The sequence below is a fragment of the Triplophysa dalaica genome, chromosome 23, assembly GCF_015846415.1.
Source record: "Triplophysa dalaica isolate WHDGS20190420 chromosome 23, ASM1584641v1, whole genome shotgun sequence".
NCBI classification, from domain to species: Eukaryota; Metazoa; Chordata; class Actinopteri; order Cypriniformes; family Nemacheilidae; genus Triplophysa; species Triplophysa dalaica.
In genome coordinates this window covers 19,203,345-19,226,484 of record NC_079564.1, presented here as the reverse complement: position 1 = coordinate 19,226,484, position 23,140 = coordinate 19,203,345, and the positions used below count along the sequence as shown (strand labels likewise).

General features: G+C 39.0%; 1 protein-coding gene and 1 long non-coding RNA gene across 7 annotated transcripts in view; one reads left to right on the top strand and one right to left on the bottom strand.

Moving 5' to 3' along the window:
• scn5lab (sodium channel, voltage gated, type V-like, alpha b) overlaps positions 1-23,140 on the bottom strand; it is a 102,184-nt gene that overhangs the window by 68,409 nt on the left and 10,635 nt on the right. Inside the window, exons 1-7 of one of the 6 annotated variants that reach the window (XM_056738998.1) lie at positions 13,800-13,819; positions 13,581-13,719; positions 13,158-13,465; positions 10,519-10,636; positions 6,750-6,840; positions 5,303-5,431; positions 1,684-1,775 (exon numbers count right to left, since the gene is read on the bottom strand). In XM_056738998.1, coding sequence (XP_056594976.1) covers positions 1,684-1,775; positions 5,303-5,431; positions 6,750-6,840; positions 10,519-10,636; positions 13,158-13,424 — 697 coding nt within the window. In that variant the 5' untranslated portion in view covers positions 13,425-13,465; positions 13,581-13,719; positions 13,800-13,819. Of the gene's footprint in view, positions 1-1,683; positions 1,776-5,302; positions 5,432-6,749; positions 6,841-8,690; positions 9,203-10,518; positions 10,637-13,157; positions 13,466-13,580; positions 13,720-13,799; positions 13,820-14,697; positions 14,870-15,164; positions 15,289-23,140 lie in introns of those variants that run through there. The other 5 variants (XM_056738999.1, XM_056738997.1, XM_056739000.1 and 2 more) reach the window with 5 other exon arrangements.
• LOC130413641 (uncharacterized) lies at positions 15,433-20,421 on the top strand. Its single transcript, XR_008905519.1, has 4 exons — positions 15,433-15,568; positions 15,846-15,995; positions 16,646-16,715; positions 20,203-20,421. It is a non-coding gene; the product is annotated as an uncharacterized LOC130413641 (long non-coding RNA).

Sequence of the window (23,140 nt, the reverse complement as noted above, 5' to 3'; positions counted from 1 at the left end):
AGAGTTGTGCTGCGTTCAGAAATAAGAGCCTTCAAAAGAATGTCAATTGAGGCCCGTTCAATCCAAATGTTTATTCTATTACATTCTGAATGTGGCCAACTCTGGATCACACATCAAACCCCCAAAAAAGATAAGTGCACTAAAGTAAGACTGATTTATTGTGTACTGAAAGCGCTCTATTTTCAAACATTTAATATCGACGCTGTCCTTCCCAAACCTCGGATGTAAAGATTTGTCGTTTTTCATGAAATTGAAAAAAACACTGTGATTTTTAAATGATAAAATACTGTTTTGTCAAAGTTGACAAGCACTTTTTAATACTTTTTATGGGCTAGATATTTGCAAAACCCAGTGACAAGCGTAAAGGGTGACTATAAATAATGATTTATGGCAGAAAGAAAATCACGAAAAATGGAGATACAAGGTTTCAGAATGACAGCAGTGCTTTACTAGAAATATAGTCTTTAGAACTGCTATTCATAGTCTCAAAAAGCACTGATAAGCACACTTAGATCTTCTTAAATTAATCTGAAAAAGTACTTTTTTTGTATAATAAGTACACAATTCGTGTGTGAAAACTGAACACTTGAAATATATATTTTGTATTTTAGTGCACTTTTAGCAAACACAGATATCTAGAGTCATCTATACAAACATTTGTGAGTGCAGCAAGCACACAAGATGTAACAGATTACAATTCTATGGAAGAGAACCATAATTACAGAAATACATACATGCATCATACATGCAAGTAGGGGATAATCCATGGCTATCAGTGCATTAAAGGAACGTGGGGCCTCTGTGAAGTGTACTAAAATCCTTTAATGCACGACAAGTCGTGGATTATCCCACTTATACAACGGTCATTTGCCAAGTTAACCATGTTATTGTTGTTTACAGTGTCATTATTGATCAGACGGGTGAAATTTTCATCAGTTAATTTCGAATGTAAATCAAACTGACTGGAACTACCCGTGCCTTATACAGCTTTAATGCACACCTTCAAGCCAATCAGAATCGAGTATTCAAACACAGCATAGTATAATAGAATTTACATACTTCACATAATTGAATATTTATTATCTGTATGTACGGCATATGATCTCGTTCCATAGAAAGTGTATTCTGTTCATGATCACACGACATGCAGAGATGCCATATCACACACCGCTAGCACTACTCATGCGTGTAACATGTTAACCACTACAGTCCAATGAGACATTTTGAGTGAGTTGACTAAAGCTCTGAAGCTTGACGGGTAAAGTAACCTGAGAGATCTGATGTCATTTCACTTGTGTGTGTGTGTGTGTGTGGTGTGTGTGAGAGATCGACCTACTAACATACACTTGCAGGATGTGTTAGTGTGTCTACAGCTTCTGTAATGCTTATGATAAAGAGCTGAAAGTAATCTGGACAATTGACATCAATCTAATATAATCCTGTTTAAACCGGCCTCGCCAAACTGGTTTCCACTGGTTAAACTGGGAGACCAGCCATCATTTGACTTCAGCATGACATACACTTTGACTTCATGTGTTGTCTATCGAGCATCAACTCAAAAGTCTCATTCCCTACATTCTGCATTTCCATGATTCCAAGAATGATTTGGAACTGAAGGAAATGTCCGGTAGGTGTTTGGTCATCCAGTATCAAGGCAGGCCTTGATGTCTGTCGGCCTCTCACCTGGGATGACTGAGATAGTTTTCAGCGCTCGCAGAACCCTGAATGTCCGTAACGCTGAGACATTGCCCAGGTCCACAAACTCAGTAACATATCTGTAATAAGCCAGCACATAGAATGATAACAACACCAACAAACGACCAACAAACACACATGTTGAATGATGCAGCGTGACGCTTCAGGTGGTCAAAGAGACGATACGAGAGGAATCGGATGCAGTTCTGCTCCTGAGGTTTTTTTGGGCACTAGACTGCACACACAGCAACACGATGACTTTTTCTCTGCCGTCGCAGGTTTAAAAACCTCTTACCTGGGATTACGGAAATTGTTTTCAGAGCTCGGAGGACCCTGAACGTTCGGAGGGCTTGTAGATTGCCTACTTTAATAAACTCAGTTAGAAACCTGCAGAGTCACATTACAATTAAATGGACAAACAAAAGAAAAGAGCACAAAAATACAAGCTCATTTGATGTTTTCTTAAACGAACAGTGCACCTCAAAATCAAATCTCTGTCGGATATTTCCAAGTTCTCAGTTTTGAGTGAACTGCCCCGTCATCCAAAATGTTGCAGACGATGTCATTACATGAACGCATGTCAGCGAGGGGAGATGTGGGTAATCGAGACGCTCAAACATTCAAGATACATCACGCGATGAGGCGGTGTTAGAATAACATCACGTTTGGCAGTATCGCTGGACGCTGGTGGTTAGCGTTTCTGATTTATCTGCTGTCACGAGTCTGGCTTTAATGAAGTCAAGAGGGGACACCAGCATCCCTGTCAACAACCCGTGACTTACTGGCTCTGCTCGGGCCTGATACTGTTGTAACATCCGGTTCAAGGACGACTGGTCAGTTAAAGCCCGAGAAATAAAGTCTTAAAGGCCAACGAGAAATAAGCAGTTCATCACAGCACGGCTCGAGCGAGAGGTTACCGTAAGGCATCTCTAACATCTACACGCTCGAGGAACCTTGTGAGTTACAGATAAATTCATGTTGGGGAGGCTGTTGTATGTCGTATGAGATGAAACTCTGAATAGTGTTTCTGACTTCTGTTCGCCTGTTGTGACAACAATTTAATATATTGAAGTTAATATTTTTGCTTTAAATCTACACAGTTTGTTATCTGTTACGCCTGTGCAAGAGTAAATAGAGGAGGATATATGATTCATGTATTTTAATATTATCAACAATATGACTATTTGGCAATAATAAGGTAATATTATGAACTATATCATTCATGTTGACAGTAAATCATATCTACATTAAAACAGAAAGATCTCAAAAACATTAACAATACATGTGTTACCACGAAAAATCTACAAAGTGTTTTACACTAAAAAAGTTTAAAGGCGATGTGCAATGGTTTTTCATGCATTCTGACTTCTTTACGATGTTTAACATGGTCAACTTTAAAAAAACTAATTGGGCATATTACGTAGCATTTATGTGCTCGACACACTCCCCCAGAGTTCATATTAGTTTCAGAAAATCTTTTCCAAACATGAAAATCTGTTTCATAACAACCGTTCTTAGTCCCTTATTGGTTAATTCTCCCGGAAAAGCACACCCACAGGTCAACCCGCGAGAGCCAGATGAAAGAGCACGTCCACGTGTCAACCAAGGAGAGCGGGAGAACGAGCATGCACACACGTCGACGAGCTGGAGCGGGAGAGAGAGAGCAGTGCGTTCGCAAAGTTTAGCTGTGTTGTTTGTTCACTGCATTTGGGTGATGAATGTTATAAAAACGCTGGATTTGGAGATGGTTTGAAACTGATAGATGGCCCAGTCCCAGTGGTAAAAGATGCCGGACATGAACCGCACGCAGTAAGTGAAACTGAGTCATGTCTGTGTTTTGTTGGCAATGGGTGTGCACGTGCTTTAGTTCTGCCCCCCTATCCCCGTGCACGCACCGTATGTTTTCGGAAATAATCGTACATCTATATCTGTCTTTGGTAACACTTCAGGATAGGGACCAATTCTCACTAATAACAAGTTGCTTATTAGCATGCATATTATTAGAATATTGGCTGTTTATTAGTACTTTTAAAGCACATATTCTGGATGACCATATTCTTCATCCCTAATCCTGACCAATCCCTAAACATAACAACTACCATCTATTAATAAGCACCAAATGAAAAGTTTCTTGAGGCAAAAGTCGTAGTTAATGGCTTGTTAATAGCGAGAATGGGACCTTGAAATAAAGTGCGACCTGTCTTTTATAAATTGGATCAAACTAAAGACTCACAATTCTGTAAATACTCAAGATTAACATGATATATGCAGAAACTCTTTAAGTGACGGCCACTTTAATAAAAGAAAAGAAAATAGTAAAAGAAAAAGTAAAATCAGTCTGTTGTGTCAGAGAGAAAGTAGAAAAAAGTCATGTGAAACTAAATAATAATTAACTATAAATAAATGAGTAAACCCCAGAAAAAATCATCCTAAAGTGATGGTCCATCCAACATAATGACTTGAATATGGAATTCACTACAATGTCTTTTGTTTTGGAAGAAAGATCCCAAGTCTTCATTTGTAAACCAAACCTTGAAAAAGTTTAATTCAGTGAAACCATAAACTGATGTTGTGTTTTTATTGGATTCAGTGACAGACACATGGATGTGATGCTAAAACTCAAGGGGTGACACATCTACGCTCACCTCTGTTGCCATGGCTACGTGTGTTTCCGGATAAGGATCAAGGACAGTGTGAGCACTTACACATAACCTCTAATAATAATAAATCAGCTGTATGGACTGTTATTTTAATCCCATCATTACCAGGTCAAACAAATACGATTAGATTATGATAATCTATTAGAAAACAACAACACTTGCTTTATGATTTCATTATCTCTGTGGGTCTGTGTGGGTCTGTGATTAAGAGAAAACCTTAATACACACAAGTCTTGAATTTGTTTTAAGGGGACCGTATAATGTATATTATACGGGGACCGTATAAACCTGTATGTTGATAAAATAACAGTGTAGTGGAGTAGGCGGGGCGAGACCGTGGTTTGAGACCTGTGAGTAATTGTTAATGAGCGCCAGCTGTGCGCGCACCGGTCTCGAATCACGTAGGAGATCGGGAGCATATAAGAGAACGAGCGAGCGGATCGCCGAGGAGAGAGGATGTGTCGATAAAAGAGGAGCCACTGCCGGCCGCCAGGGGGCGGACGGTCAAGCCGTCCACCGAAGCCCCAGGGCCTCCGCAAGGCACCGCTAAGGAGAGTACCCCGGCTGGTTGAGGACCGAGCGGCAGCATGCCGGGGAACCGGACTATAATTTTTTTATAGACCGTGAGGGGCCGCCGACTGTAATTACTTTATTAAATGTTTAAATGTTATCCGGTTCCCGACTCCTTCCTTCCTTTTAATGAACCTTGTTACAAACAGATAATAAGATAGTGTGTGTTTTACTTTCATTTTACCTATTTATAAACCCCACTAAATCACTTTGCAAAAGAAAAACTGCCAAAGAAGTAAAAAAAAATGAACTTCTAGTTCCCTCAAAGTCTTTTTATCTTTACTACATTGATTCTATGAATTTTTCTCGTTTTTTTGTCTAGAAAACAGGACATTCTTACATAAAGGGTGAAACTCAGAGTTGAAAGATGAACTTACGCCATAACAATGACGCTGAAGTCCAGCCAGTTCCACGGGTCCCTCAGGAAGGTGAAGGGCCCGATGCAGAAGCCTCTCGCCAGGATTTTGATCAACGACTCAAACGTATAAATGCCAGTAAAAGTGTATCTGGACGGGAGATAAAGAGAGGGAGGGACGAAATGAAAGAACATGACAGGTAACACACAGAGATCATGAAGGACAACACAGAGCCAAAACATTCAGCACATTCACAGTCCAGCAGCACGTTTGTCATGAGCTGGAGATCATCAAGATGAGAACAGATGTTAAAATCCTGACCATCAAATAAAAGAGAGACCCTCCAGCTGAGGGGATGGTAACCGGGGGACAGATGCAACATTCTGAAGTGCAAAGCCATTAGATTTATTTTTGGTTTAGTTTCACTTGGTTCTGAGCCGTATCAGTGAGTACAATCTCATTTTGGGGAATGTCGTACCTCTCATCACATTGTTATTTGTTGACAGATATCAACGTTTTATTGAATGCCATTGTCGTCGATTTCACAAATTTCTCCCCAAAATCAATTCTGAGATTCCAATTCCCAAACTCTGTCAATGTGACGCAAGTGTTCAGTTTTATTCATAAAATAAAATGTTGACGTTGATATCTGGTCTCTGAATGATGTTGAGCGGTACGACTTGCTTCAAAAACAGGTGTTGTCTTTGCATGCTGCATGCGCATCAAGTTTCTCCGCATGAAAATTTCAAACGCTCGTTATCAAACGCTGGGTCACGGTGCAGAAGGACTCGGAGGCCTGTGCGGGGAACGTCTTTAAAGATCTGCGTGCTTTTCGACAAGCACAAGACTCATTTCCCACAGTTACTTACACTGTAGGTCACATTCATCTCAGAATACATCAAACCGTACGAGCTGCATGGAAAACACGGGATAAATCTGGTCTACCCGCTACAAACTTCTGCTGCAACCCTTACTGAAGCTGGAGTTGATGGACATACAAACCAAGAGACAGACAAGCAGATCAACAGATAGACAGACAGATACGTGAGGTGTGCCGGATGGGGAGACCCATTTCAGAAGGATAAACAATGGTAAATAAATCACACGATATGAGAGAAAGAGAGAATAAATGAAGAGAAAGACAGATGGATGGATGGATGATGTAGAGAAACAGACAGACAGATGTAGGGATGTATAGACAGATAGATTTAAAAAAAGAGTTTTTTCCAAGTTCACTTCTAAATGTCTTTGTATTCATTCCAGTTCATGATGATTTTGAAGAATCATTTATTCATATCATGATTTCATTCACAGTCAGACGTCCCGTAAAGTCAAATCTTTAACTTACTTGAGTTTGACAAGCCAACAAACACCTGGCAAAGCTTTACATCAGACAGACAGGGCAAAGTTCAGAGGTCAACACAAACACACAGAGGTTTAGGACAGAGAGAAAGAGAAGTGTACTCACTCCACATATTTGGCCCACTGCGCTGGTTCAGACATGGCCATAAAACAACAGTTGGTCAAAATAGTGCACATAATGAAAAGACTGAATAAAGTAAGAACAGTTAAGACAATAACGTGTACATTTACTGTCTGTTAAAGAAAATCTCACAAGTCTCCTCAACAGCGTCTCAAAACTGAGTTCAGATCAGCGGTGATACTCAAGTCATTTCTCATCAGATTCCGGCCCCTAGACAACATCTGAGCCTTAGTTGACACATACAGTCACGGCAAAAATGAAGAGATCATTCCAAATGTTCATTTAATCATCATTTCTAGATGTATTGTGGTCATTCCTGTACAGCGTCGGTTCAATTTCAACAAAATCAAACCTCAATGCGAAAGACTGCCAGCATGACAAGACAGATGAATACTGAGAAAAATCAAGGTTATCACATAAAAATACTTTTTGAACTTTTCCTAAACACATGTAGAAATTTGACTATTGTATTGTTTAAAGGGAAACTTCTCCCAAAAAGGAAAATTCTTTCATCTTTAACTCACCCTCAGATTGATCCAAACTTTTTTAGCTTTCAGTGTTGTGTTGAACAAAGGAAGATACTTGGAAGAATGTCAGTAACTGGACAGATCTCATCCCAGTTGACTCCCATATGGGATGAGATCGGTTTTGTTATTGACATTTTTCCAAATATCTTTCCTAGTGTTTAGTAGAACAACAAAATGTACAAAGTTCTGAATCAACCTGAGGGTGAGTAAACGATGACCGAGTATCCATTTTTGGGTAAACTGTTTCTTTAAAAGTGAATCTGAACTTGTTTTCTTTGCAGTGTTTGAGGTCTGAAAAATGCAGTGCATATTCATGTTATGCAAATAGAACAATACTTTGATTAAATACTTTGATCAGTAGTTCATAGAATGAAACAAAAATGATCATTGTATCTAAACACATACATAGAAATGGTAAATTTAGAAAAGATGAAAATAATTTTGAAATGGTCTCCTGATTTTTTTCACAACTGTATGTTATCTCTCTTGAGCTATGACAGAGCAACATTCGAGCAAAGAAAAACCTTTTTTTGCATCCCATAGTTTTTGGAAAAAAGAGTAATTCTAATAGTCAAATCTTGAGAATTACTTATCTATACTTATCTTTATATATTTATATTTGGATCATACATACATACACTGAAAGGGTTTAATTACAGATCTTTGAAGCACAGGTACACTATGGGAATCTAACAGAATGACAGCTGCTTGTTATTCTAAGTGACACTGAAAATTACAGCTGAACTATTAAACGTTGAAGAGGCAGACGCCGTCTTATAATGAATAACACCCACAAGGTTTTATTTTGGTCTTTTTCTTCTTTAAGGGCTGATTCAAGACCTCCGTGTATGATTGTAATTCACACTCAATGTCTGCTGTTCCTCTTACATCAAATCACAAAATTTAGCCTTTAAACCGCCTGTGTGTTCCTTAAAACACGAAGTTTGATACTGCAGTTAAAGAGATATAAATAAAATCTGTATGTGACTCTTTCTTCAGTGAAACACCAAAGGAGATATTTGGAGAAATGTCTTAGTGGTTTTGTGATAATACAATGGAGTTCAGTGTTGTTTGATTATCGACATTCTTCAAAGTATCTTCTGTTGTGTTCTGAAGAAGAAAGAAACTCAACCAGGTTTAATATGGCATGAGGACATGAAGAAATGCTGAAATAATGTTTGCGTAAACTATCCCCTTAAACCCATCTGTCGTACCTAAAACATTTTGGAGCATATGTGATGATCAAAGTTGGGCAAACCTGTTAACACGGGTGACACAGACGGCTCTGGGAAACACTGTGTTTCGCTTTGATAGGCCCGTTTCTTCAGCTGTCTGATCTGTGAATCAAATCTCTTAAATTTCTCTAATGAGTCCAATCACTTCAGCGGGACGCTCTCACCTTATGAATGCGCTCTTGTTGCACGCTTTAATCAAACGTGTTTCCCGGCTTCGACTCTCTCGGGAAATTTGCTGTTAGCAGGGATGGGTGGAATCTAAACGTGAACACTTCTAACCGCCAGAACGCATGCCACACCTCAACCAATGAGCTGGTACCTAGATGGTCTGTCAGCATCGCCATCATCTCAAAGACAGCTAGCATATGAAACCCTGGAAGTGCAAGACTTGTTTCATCAGATTACGTGGACACTTCTTAATAGGTGTCAATGGAAAAACCCTTTTAAAACCCGGTCCCCCGCCTTCAACCCACATCTATGAGCGTCTGTGTCATACTTCAGAAAATCCTTCAGTAGAGTATGTTCAGCTTTATATCACACGGGACTGCACTTATGCGGATATTGGATGACTGGATGCCTGGTGGGCAGTCAAACCGTAAAAGGGGCATGAGGGGAAGGGGGACGGAGACGACCATCACAGCACCTTCACCGAAATCCTCTTCACGTGCTTATCAACTGCACAAGAGCAAAGTGCCACAAGCCCAATATTTCTCAACACCTCGGGCAGGCCTTACAGCACAGCTGGCTATTTTAAGCAGCAGAGAGGGTCCAAAACAGCCATCCGAACTGGGCTTTGTTCAGCCAAACGGACGCTCATACGTGGCATAGCCTCTGAATGTCAGAGAGAGAGAGGCGCTCACTACACATGTTCCTGATGATTGTGTAACTCTCTCTCTATTGCTCAGACGTTGCTCGCTCATTACTCAGTTATGTTTAGTGTATCGACTTTGGTTCCGAAATTTTTATGACTCCGAAGAGTCAGCTGTCATGTATAAAGATATAAAATAATGTTGATAGAATATCCAATCATATGAATTTGATGAGAAATGTTCCAGTTTTTACTGAGATCTCTGACTGAGCAGTAAGCACAGTTTAGAGCTCTCCTGCAACTCTAGAGGAGACACAGGGGTATTTTTTTGAGAACAAAGAAACGTCTCCATTTGCTCTCAATTTGATCTCAGTGATGTTTAGACGTCATACAGTATTCATATAATGTTCCACTCTCACTCTTACTTTAATTTTACTTTTAAAGTCCTTTACAGTCAAATGGAGAAATGCAGTTTAGGCTATGTTGAGATCTTTACTTTTTTGAAAGCTTGTTTTTTTAAATGCCAGCAATGGTGTATTTTACTGCAGCTCAGAGTGTCTTTTGAAGTTGAGGAAAATTCAACTTTTCTGAGAAAAACTCCCGACGTCAAGCAACTTTTTCACTGGTAACCAATGACAAGCGAGTAGGGAGACCTGTCGTTTCCATAACAACATGCAGGGAAGGTGATTGGTCGAGCAGGATTAGGCTCGGAAAAATTAAATGCCGGCCGAAACGCCGGTGGGAGAATAGTTTTGTATAAATGTAAGTTTAATTTTCACTTTCAATAACTTTTGATTGCATTTCTAGAGAGAAAATAGTATTGTAGTTTTTCGATATGTGATTGGTTATTGCAAAGACGCTCTCTGTCTACAATGCAAATAGACTTCAAGTCGCTGCCTATGGAGCCTGTCTGAATCTTTTTCTCTGAGCTGCATTCACAAACAAACGCTGCCTCCGAAGTCATTGCCAGCAATTATTTGTAACCACAATGCTGAAAGCTTTTTGCTAAAAAAAAGCATTGTCAATTTTTTCTTTAAATAAAAAGAAGTCAAATGTGAACATAGCCTTAGTGCTGAAATCACGGGTTAGACTCGCATACTGTAACACACAGACCCATTCACTCAATCACGATCAATGCAAAACTCCAGAAGTCATCTGAAATCAATAGCAGCAGAAAGGATATGAGTGTACTAAAATCCTTATTGATGCTCTTCTCACAGGATGAAAAGGACTAAAGATATAGAGTGCAGAAGTGGCACTAAAGCGGAAGATGGCCTTCCCTTTGTTCAGTACTATAAACGTCTGTTGAAGAAAAGAAGAGAATCAGGAGAGAAACGTTAGTAAGAATAAGCATTTCACATTGACAATACATGAAAATTATTTGAATGTGCAAGTAACGTACTGACATCAGCTCTGTTCCAAAACAAAGGGAGCTGACTACCTAGACTGTATTTTAGGGCAAAATAAGCCAATATATGTGGCCATTGGACGTATTTACATATGAAGGTAAAAAAACTGTTCATAAAACCATTCCAACACTGAATATTCTTAAATTAAAACACAGATGATATCCATTACCAAAAAAACTAATTTGTGATTTTATCCGCTGTCGCTAATGTACATCTTACATAAAATATGACAGACATTCTTAATAGAACTACGAATATAACCATCTGAGTAAAACGCTACAGACAATTACTTATTCAGAAAGTACACATTTTGGAATATTTGGAAAGATATTCAATAACGCCCTGCCTTCCACTTTCTATAATACAATGTTTTTTTAAGAACGGTCTTGTTTTAATATGTAATTAATATTAATTCCTGTAGGAATAAACTTGAATCTTTTGAATGTTTTATAAGCAGTCTGACATGCGTTTTCACCTCAGCTTGTTTTTCGTTTGTTTTGATCAGTTTTTTCTTTTTTATGACACTGGTGGCTTTTTCCGAGTCACCACATTTTTACTGTGATAACTGTGGTATTTTATTAGATAACTGTGGTACACTCAATACATCTCGGTAGGGGTATAAAACCAAATCTTTCAACCAAACTCATAATTACGATGATAAAGCTGTAAGCAATACTCCGGGGCGCACACTACACGCAAATACATTACCACAGGGCACGAGGGAGGGTACGTGCTCTCGCGGGACTCATGTCTGTCGCCATGGTTCGTGCTACCAGGGAGCTTTTCTCTCACAAACACGCCGTTCGGTTGCCGAGGATTCATGGCCCCCTTACAGAGCTCGATTTACACAGCCTCCCCATGGCATAAATAATGCCAGCAGTCACGGCGTAAAGAATAATTGCGGGCGGGCGGCATCAGGGTCAGCATATTTCACTACTGCCACTGTGGCAAAATGCACAGGCAAACCCCTTACGCTGCACGCCGTCATCTCCAGCGACGCGCTTGCAGCCGTTCTCCACGTGTCAGGGCAGTGGCCTTTATAACCTCTGAAAACAGCCTGCTTTCTCCGCTCTTCTGTTCTCGCTTCTTACGTAACAACTGGGTCAAGTTTGCCTTCGTTTGTTTCCACTTTCCTCACATTTCCTCTGGGATATCATCTGCCGGGTCCACATGAGCGGATTCAGAGGGTAACAACACAACGAAGGAGGACAGAGGGAAACGCTGCGCTCGCTGCTGTGGATTTACAGAATGATTAATGACATTTGCATGAGGGGGAAATACTAAACATACAAATCAAAGGCAATAATGACAAATGCTGCGTTCAGACCTGCTCGCGTGAGGCAGAGATCAAAACACTGCGATCATTTCTGAAAAGCTTATGAAAGGAAGAATGCCAATTTCACAAACACCCTGCCTGGCATTTAACTCTATAAGATGAAAAAATACATTTCAAAAACACACACCGCTATCCAGATGGGATTACATTTCTCATGGGTAAACTCATATTAAAACACAGGTAATTTTCTCAGTGGTTTGCGAGAAAAACACATATGCGTTTCATCCGGAAGAGATTAAATTCATAAAGCACGTCAGGACTTCATACACACAACAAATGATGCCTCCTTTAAGATTTCAGCTCTCTGAAAGTGAGGGTGAGTTTGCAAAAATATCCAAAGGAGCAGGAAATCTCGTGGCCCGTAACAGAACGAACTGTGTTTAGTGTCAATTCAGTCATCCTGCTTAGCGCTAACGTCCGCAGCAGCTTAGCCGAGTCTAAACGAAGCATTTCTACTTAAAAAGGCATTTTTGAGTCAAAACTTTTAGCTGAAGTCCATAGAAATGGAGATTTGTGAGCTTGTGAAAGGAGGAGTGCATGAGTGAGAGGCCAGCACAGCAGCCAGAGCATTAACACTGACTCACGCTATTCATCCCAGACCGCTAACACTTTCATTCAGCGCTAATATATCAACTGCAAAGCTAGCCACCCTTTACTTAACCATTGTTAACATGCAAAAATCAACCAACGCAAGAATGCTTGTGATTTTACGGCCAAGACAATCCCACTATGCATTGCAATAAGATCAGGGAGGTGAGAACAGAAGAAAATGTTGACTATATTATTCATTGGCTGGTGAAAACCATCAAGAAAAAACTGATTTATTTTGTTAAACTAAAGATCTGTTGACGTAAGGTGATGTTTGTGCATGCTTTGTATAATTATGCCTAGAGTCATTATCTCAGAAACATGCTAACAGTGACCTTTAAAACAGAGCCAAGCCTCTTGCATAAATTGCACCCAAACCCATCTAAGTTAGGATCCTATGTAGACAGCACACCACGTTTTGGAACAGAGTCTTTGAGATCTGCCTTCTTCAGACCTTCACATTTTTTCCGATACGCTACGATACACTCACTTTTTTGTCCTGGAAGTAAAATGAGTCGATATCCTCCAGAGGGACGCCCACCAGTTCCGACGGAATGTCTCCAAAGATTCGAGGGAGCTGTTTGCCAGCCTCCAGGTCGGCCCGGGACTTGGGCGGCTCCACGTCGCCCAGATCCTCCTGATACTTTTTGGCATTCCGGGCCTGTTCCTCAGCGATCCGCTGTTCGATTCCAGCCAGGGACTCACGAGTGAACCGGTGTAGACTGTCAGGACCCGGTGGAAACAGTATGGCTGCCATCTTCTCATCCTGAGGCTCCTGTCCGAGTGGTGACTTCACAGCTGGGGTGAAGAGACGGGACATGTTATTGCTCAGAGAATACCCAACAGAGTTATGAAATAGATAAAATTTCTTATATTTTAATGCACAAGTCTTTGTGTGCTTCACAAAGCAAACCGTTCTATGGTAATGTGGCAGCTGGCCTGCACTGAAGTTGATTTTGGCATATCTTAGATTTCTCAGAAACACGAAGCCACCATCACAAGCTCTCAGATGACACGAATATAAATGATACCGTTGTGGGTTTTGAACGTGTCTGTAAATAAAGTGATGCTATTATCCACATCAGACAGTACTCCAGCGTGAAAGTGTGCTCTTGTGAGTGAGTGTCTTTACGCAGATTGGGCCATCTGTTTCTCCGTTCAATTGAATGATTGGACGAGAGATCATTTTTCATCTGTTCAAGCATGCGTGTGAGGTCACGGCCGCCACAATCGCAGAGCACAATAGAAACATCTGCACATAAAAAACCTGAACACAGCTATATTGATGTAAAGCTTCAACATGTTACATGTGTGTGCGTATGCATAGAAGATGTCAGACTTATTATTCACATACACTTTTTGGGTTGCAAATATTATATAAAGAGCAAAAACAATCAAATAAGCTGAAATACTTTTCATGCCAAATAGTTAATGTACATATAGACATATGGTACAGTAGCCGCATATAAAGTACAAACACACACTGCTGCCATGATCCAACCTGAGGCATAACATGCCCCAGTGCCCCACGCTGTTTGTGACGTCCATGAAAATGATACAGTACCTGAAAACAGTGTTGGGTGTAACTAGTTACTAAGTAATTAGTTACTGTAATTTAATTACATTTCCCTTGAAAAAGTAAAGTAAGGGATTACTCATATGTTTTCTGTAATTTAATTACAGTTACTTTTGATGTAATTAAACTAAATACTTTGTTAAATATATGCGTGTGCAATAGCGTAATTGACTTCAAAATTCAAAGTTTTACTTTAAAATCTGTGATTTAATGTATAATTCTCACATTTGTAATACTTTGGTCAGCTAATAATATTATTTGAATGAATTCAATAAGCCGTTTCATGTCTATCCTTGAATCACTTAACTAGTCAAGGTCGATGTAGGATATAGAAAGTAATTAGTAATGAGTAACTAAATACTTTTTGGACAGAGTAATTTGGAAAGTAATCTAATTACACTATTGAATATGTAATGAGTAACTAGTAATTAATTACTTTTTCAGAGTAACTTACCCAATACTGCCTGAAAATCACCTGAAATTGAGGAGAGCTGTGACGTCAACGTTTAGTTGCTCAGAATTTGAGATCATTTTGACTAGAAATGGATCAAAATGAACGCGTTAACGAATCTAATTGAGTAAAATCGTCGTCTATTTTGCAGCGAAATTGTGCGTTTGACTTCATGAGGCGCTGCGCAGACTATTCGATCAGATTACCGCGAGAGAGTCTCGAACGGACACGGAGCAGAGTTGAATCTCGCGATACGTCCATGTTACAGATTGATCGGCCTGTAAAGCGCCGTAGGAAGTCGAACACAACTTCGATTATTTATTTTTCGACTTTATTTATTTTAAAGTTTTACTTTATATAGGAATTTTTTATTTGTATGAAAATTGAAAATTTTCAATGAAAATTGAACAAAGCGTTGAATAAATAAAGCTGACAACTAATTTTGCCTCAGATTCAAACTTCGTCCTTACCCGACAAGCACCTGTCAGCAAACAATAACGCGCAAATTCAAGCCTTTGAATGTCTCTAAACAGAGACTGTTGTGATTTCTCAATAATATTTTGAGATATATTCGCGTGCACTGCGAGATGGAAGAAAGTACAGCGTGTCAAACGGGGGTGTGCTGGAACGCATTTAAAAGCTTTTTAACGGTGACACTTCGTAAAATACAGTTTATACACGTCATGTCACGAGACTCGACTTGGAATGTTCGGAGAGGTGACACCTGGAGCACGCGATCGTCACGCAGACAACATTGAAAATGGAGTCGGCTTCAAGAGTTAAATGCAGTTGTATAATGATGTTTTTCTGTAATAACTCCAATGATTAACTACTGTTAATTTAATGAAAAACGTGAAGTGAATATAAAAGATAGGTATGTGTGTGTCGTGTGTAAATGTGTGTATACCTCTTCAGTTAATTAAAGTATGCGTATCTCAATTTATCATCTCTCTCTTAAATATTTTTTATAGTATTTATTTTGTATATATTCTATTATTTTTAGTTTAGAAACCTTAAAAGAAACATTTCAGAACACTGTGTGCTAACAAATAAATAATCACCTGCTTCACTGAATGAATGAATGAATGTTTCTATGAGAGATCATGTCTTTCCTCAGCCTGATGTCTGTCTTTATTTCCTCATCATTTCAGATGCTCATGGCCCAGAAGGACGTGTAGCCCACATTGTGTCCAGCAGAAGTGAACAAAAACCCAACATGCAGGAATTGTTTTCTTGCCCGGCAGCAGAATTTCTGCCTGCGTTTTATCCTTTGAGAGAGAGATCTCACCCTGCAGCTTCTGGTAACAACACCGGCTTCTGTGGCCCTGAATTTCAGCTTTGGCACCCACACACATTCTAATTGACACATTATTCAGTATAATATGGTGAGAGTCTTTTTATCTGATTTTAATTATACTTTCTATATTAGTAACTGTTTGTTTCTTTACTGAAATATATGCGTCTTGCCCTGTCAAGAGATTGTCGAAATGTACAGTGCTTTAATCTAGACCAAGTGTGCCTTTTTAGGGCTGTCAAACGATTAATCATGATTAATCACATCCAAAATAAATGTTTGTGTTATAACAATATTTGTGTACTGTTCATAATAATTTTGTATTTATAAGCACATTCAAATACATGCATATATAAAAAATATTTTTTTTAATTAACAAACATTTATAAATAATTTTAATTATTGGTAAATATAAATACATACATAATTTGATAAAAAATATTTCCTAATATTTATACATGTATGTGTTTATAAATAGAAAATGAATATCCACACTACACAGAAATATGTTACATAAACACAAACTTTTAATCTGGATGCAATTAATCGCAATTAATCGTTTGACAGCCCTTTAAACTTGAAAGTCCTCACTAATATGTTAGTATTTGGTCAATTGAATTTCAGTGCAGTTTGTGTGAATTTGACCTATTTAAACAGGTGATGTTGACCCTCTACCTTCAGACCGGCCCATACGGTGTGGATGATTTAAAGCAAGCTCTTTTTCCAGGTATTTCATTTCTTGTTACAGTTTTAAACAGTTATGTTCAACTTTTCTCTAAACTCAACACATTAGAATTGCATTGCTAAATCTCAATCAGTTACCTAAATGAATTCAGCATGCTAAATACTGTTCACTTGGGCATTGGATATTCTTAATATAACAAACAGTAAAATCACAATCTTTTGCATTTTTCCTTCAGGATGGATTTTCTAATTTTCTTGTTTGTATTTAGCATTGTTTTTTTTTCTTAAAAAAATTACATAAGACTAACAAAACTTGTTTTCCAGTATAAAGACTAGAGAAGTCTACTTGTTTAATTGAGAAGCAAAATTCCATTCGATATTATTTAATTAATAGTGAGATAATATACATCAAATATAACTTAAAATATTTGTCCCACCCCATTGGCAAAAAAAACATTAGTCTTGTTTTGAGCATAAACTTTATGCATTAGGTTGCACATGACAGCTTGTCAGTGGGGTAAAACATGTATTTATTTTGAAAATATCTGAATATAATACAAAAATAAACGATTATAAACACGATTTAGCATCTCAAGTCATTTGATCTTGTGATAAAGATGCAGAAATACTTATACTGTGAAACAAGACAAAAGTACTCTTGAAGAAAGTGACTTCTTTTCCATTGCATATGTCGAGTTTGTCTGAGAAAACCCGTCTGACCTCTCTCGCTTCATTTGCTGGAGAGTGTGTGTCTCACATTGAGCAACAAGACGAAAGCGAGTCCGGCGGGCGATGGGCGGATGGCTGCGGGGTTACCTTAGGACGCTACCCTCCGTCTCTCTCGGCTGCGGGGGCGAGCGCTTCTGATGGCTATGAAGGAGAGCAGCTTGTCACTGAGATAATGATTCTGTGTTTCAACGGGTCCGACCGCTCCAGGCCAGAGCTCTGTACATCAGAGCAGCCAAACAAAACAATCATGTCTGCTGGGGTGTCAACATGTAAACATGACGTGTACATCAATGACTTTAGAGGAACATGGGTGGATTTAAACAATAGCCTACAAATAAGACAAACCCAAGGGTTGGTGCTAGAGGGATACAGCTACGGCTGGAAGTGGTTCAAAAATCTCGCCATATAATTACAATAAATGACATCAGCTAACACCTACCCAACCCTAAACCTAAACTTACAATAATTTAAAAACATCAATCAACTGATTTCAGCTTGACAAAAATGATGCGGTTTTGCAGTATGCATGCCCAGTGGAGGTATCTGGATCCCTTATATCAAAACCATTCCAAAGGCCGTTTTATGGTAGTCGTGCCACTCGGTGGCCATGTATGTACGTCTCTGGGTATTTTTTTTCTTCGTCATAGCAGGTCAACAGTCATATCTCTTTTAATGGTGGAAGGAAGATATTTCCAGATAGCATATTGCCGATCAATGATTAAACCTGTTATATTCTTAACCATAACTTCAGTTTGCTAAGCTGAAATTGCATTTAAAATCACCTTTTTCGAGGTCGCTTCAGCTACTGCGCTGAGAATCATCAGTGTTTATCGATTGACGATTGGATCATTCTACTTGAAGGCGGGCTTTATTAACTAGACACCCATATTGAGCGTTGCATTCCACTCCATTCATTTCAGTTGCGCATCTTGTTAATATATATTATGTCTTTGATAGTAGATTAATTTGGTCCGCCATGTTATGTCACAAATTTTAAATATTAGGGTGTGTAGTTGGTTAAGACTGAAGTGCTGCTGTTGTTCATCTGGTTTGGAATTCCTCCAGGTTTAGTCATGGCGTTCGCTGGTGTTAGGGGCCGCGATGGTGTCGGCAGCCCGATGAAGTCATGCTTCTTATCTGCTCACTTGACACTGAGAAGTTACAGAGCCAAAGTCAAATGTCAGTACAGTCTCTGTCACCAGAGAGACATATCAGAAATGACATCATAAAAGGTCCCTCGTGCAGATCCGACGCAAACAACCACGAGAATGTCACAGGCGAGAGAAAGAGCAATCGTGGACCCTGGAGAAGCACGGGGCGCATCAGCTAACAAGCGCTGTGATTTAGAGTTTAACACTCAAGTGTGAGCTGTGCTTTCTGCTCGGGAAGATGAATTCATTTAGCGCTGACATTTTACAATGTTTACCATCGACAGGAAAACATACAGTGAATTTAACCCTTTCGGTTTCTCAGTAGCAGAATGAAAATCTCCAGACCTGTTATCATCAAATCTTTAGTGTTGTGAAGTCAGAAGCCGTCATGTTGTTTGGGTCTTTTGAGTTTTATCATATTAAAGACAGAGAAGAATCTCAAAATGATACGAAACTGATCAAAATATCTTAGAAAGATAAAAGTGGAAAAATCCTTTCAGTCGCTCTTAGAAGGAAAGTATTTTCGTATTTGACAGACACATTTAATTCAGTTTTATTTTCTCCAATCTGTGTTCTTTCGAAGCAGTTTTAAAGAAAACACTTTTGTGGAACATAAGGTGTTTAGCAGGCAGACAGATTTTTAGGAAATACTTTGTTTGTTTCCCTTAGAGGTCTTGTTTTAAGACTTGCAACATAACGTCCATAGAATATTTCAACTGTGTATATTCTATGATTTATACTTTCTAACTTGTTTACGCCATTCACTGTTGTTTGAAAGAGACCAGTGTGAATATTCTTCAAAAACTCCTTTGACCTCTTTTTGAACTCTTTTGAAGTAAAAGTTCACCCAAAAATCTTTGAATCATTTCTTCATCCTCACATCATATCAAACCTGTACGAGATTTATTCTTCTTCAGAACACAAAAGAAGATATTTTGGAGAATGTTGAAAACCACACAACACTGAACTCCATTGACTTCTATTGTATGAATACAAAACCACTGAGACATGTCCCAAAATATCTTCTTTTGTGTTCCACTGAAGAAAGACTAGCATACAGATTTACAACCACATGAGGAGGAATACATCATAATAGAATGCATTACTGAATTCTTTAAACCCAATGGGATTATGAAGTGGCTTTAATCTAACCTCCCGGTCACAGCGACCGCAGCTCAATTCCTCAGAGCTCGGGGCCCCATGTTCCTAATTAACACTGTAAGTGACTGCCCGCGGTAAATAATGTCATCGGTGAATAGTCATGCTCATTGTGTGACGGATCTAACGCGGTAACCACAGTTGTGAGCACAGCGAGATTAAATGAGACAAACAGAGAAATGAGAACAGCATAACTTGAATGGAAACAATTGGCATGTCGTGAAAATCCTTCTGGAGAAATTATTACGACTGGATAAAAACTTCTGAATTTTGTATTTACTCCCAATAATCTGCTTTTAATAATACATTTATTCTACTGTGTATATACTGTATATATATATATTATTTGTGTATGTGTATCTGCGTGCTATGTCCATTCAGTCTACAGTTTCCTTTCCCCACATGAATAACCTGATCCTAGTTCATGTCAAACACATTCTCTTGATTATGTGTGTTTTATAATCTTTGTTCTCTCTTATATCGTCCAAACAGCCGTGACTTCACAGGACACTACAGCAACATTAATCTGGATTGAACCTTAGATCCTGAATGTCTCTATGTGTGGGTGATAGCTGAGTAGTTTTGGTTAAATAGTTTTTCGTTTTTTCATTTCTGGACTACTAGCATCCATTGGTTGGACCGGTTGGGATGGTCATATTAAGAGAGCATTTTGTGGGTTGCTCTTCATGTGTTTGTAAATCTGTATGCAAGTTTTTCTTCTGTGAAACACACAAAAAGATATTTTGAGACATGTCTCTGTGGTTTTGTGTTCATTCAATGAAAGTCAATGGAGTCCAATGATTTTTTGATTATCAACATTCTTCAAAATGTCTTGTCATACAAGCTTGACATGAGGATGAGTAAATGGCTGAACCAACCCTTAAACAAACTATTTAAACAAAGATGAATTTGAGCAAAAGACATTTATTTGTTGAAATCTATAGATTAAAAATACAAAGCAAGTTTAGACTTGTTAGTCAATATATCAGGGTATTTATCCAAATATGCTGGTTTTGAAAGCTGATACATCCCTGTTTGTTTAAAGCTGAACACAAAAACTGATAATCTGCAAATCTTCGTCAGTTTAACACATCAGATTTATTGTGAGATATCAGAATGGGTTGTATACAGTAATACAGATGATCTGTGGTATTTCTCCACCAGCGACGGCACTGAGAGACAATGATCCGAATCACCCGAGGCCTGCGAAACAGATTCCGCCCTCCCCACCCGGCGAGTAATTTCGAGACATGATTAAGCATAACTACAGTACTTCATGCCTCACCTCTCTGCCTCGACATTTTACAAATATGAGCGAAACTCATCCTCGAGATGCCTGTTGGAGTCAAGCAGTCACTTGAGTCTGATTTCAGTGGGCGTTCTAATTTCAGGGCGACACGTTCTCCTCGTCATTAGCGTGTTGCTAGCATGCTAACTGCGCAAGGATTGAGAGTTCTCCTCCGTGATTACAGCAGCCCACTGAACGGCCTGTCAATCAAGCCCTCCCCGATCCTTCACCTTCCAGGGAAACAGCGGTCTGCGTGCGTGGGGAAGCAATTAGTGATTAATATACTGATTAGCATTGAAAGGCCGGCTGTTAGCAAGAAGCGGGCGATTGCCGCCGAGCGAGGCGTGGGTGTAGCCTGTCATCATATCTCCATCGCTTGAAACAGACGTTTCTGCTACTCAAGGAGTCAAACACTGAAATCTTCAGGATTGAACCCGTGTCTGTCTGAGTGTGTTTGATTGCCGAGTTTCTTTGTAAGTTTTTGACTGTCTTGGTGGTAAAACGAGCAGTAAAAAAAAACAGGTACCATTAAACCAATCAGCAGTGACTCCCGTCGTGATAAATTAACAAGTGTTGTGCTCATGTGATCGCATATTACTTCAATTCTATAAACGGTGGAAGAGTCAAAAACAGGTGTAGAGTGTCTTTAATGTGACACGAGTTGATGTTCAAATCTGAATATTGCCATTGCTTATCTTATTTGAGAACTGCCCACATCTACTAGAAGACACTATTGAGCTGTTTAATCAGAATTCTTGTCCTTGCAAATCTAAAAGATTACTTAACGCACAGAAATCAGTTCAGATACTTTATTTTCTACTTTTTCATGTAGATTCGCTTTTGTGGTTCTAACCAACTCTGTCCTGTTGAAGCTTGTTCATAAACTGAACCACAATGGCTTTTTTTCAGACTGGCAGTAAAAATCTGATTTTGTCATGTTATCCTACCCAGGGAAAATTCTTTGATGTCTCAATAGGGCTATCACGATACCGGATTTTCACTGCAGGGTTGTCATGGCCAAAAGAACTCACAATCATGATATTATCCCAATTGTTTAAACAAACAAAAAAAATACTATCATACAAATTGTGGAAGTGGAAAGAGTTTTTAACTAATGTGTCGCTTAAAGGTGGGGTGGTTGATTTGGAAAGGCGCTAACTTTAGCCTGCTAGCACGAAAATTATAATCCCACCCTCTAAGCAATTCGCTGTCCAAAGAAACGCCTCCTCCAGACACATGGGTGTATTTCGAGTTACATACTTAATCCATAAAATTCTTCTCCAAGCATGTACATACCTGTCCAAAAGAAAGAGAGCAACCATGGTATCGTCTTTCAGAAACTTTTAGCCTGCCGGAGCTATCTCCATCATGTAAGATCTGAACCGATGTAAATTTAAGTTTTTTCTCTTTCATGATCAAGACGTTTTTTCGTCACTGCTTTTTCAAAAACTGACTTTCGTTTTGTAGATTTACTTGTTGGTTCCGCAGGAAAGTTTGATTGTTGCAGATTGTCCGCTCCCTACATTGACACAGCAGACGTGAGCGCACTGATGACGTATGATGTCTGCGTGAACAGGGTGCGCAGTCCTATGCAAAATACGTTGGATGAAAATGTACATATGACCAGTCACAGCGTTCGCCCAGAACGTTTTGATTGGGCGAACGTTTTTTAGTTCTACTCCTTTTACAGACAAAATATAATTATAAACATATTATTTGACCACTGTACTATTTGATTGCTATCAGGATGTAAAGAATTTTCCAACCAACATGTCAAAAAATCACACACCATACCTTTAAAGGATAATTTTAAATGGGCGTTAAATAAATGATGGTATTGTCATGTAGTGTTAACATTGATAATCATGGTTTTAATATCTTGGTTTTTGACAATACCGGTATTATAGTTTATGTAATTCAGAACCCAAACAGCATTTGTACATTTTCTTGAAACATATTCTCTTCTGACATTAGGCTTGTTCGACTTGATGCAGCACCGCAAGATTCGACAGGCGGATGACATTACAGTACTGCGGGTACTGTTTTTCAGATGCTCTCGCGGTACTTTGATGTCATCTGCCTGTCAAATTTTGCGGCGCCCCATCAAGTCGAACGAGCCTATAGACGCCTTTACTGTTAGTT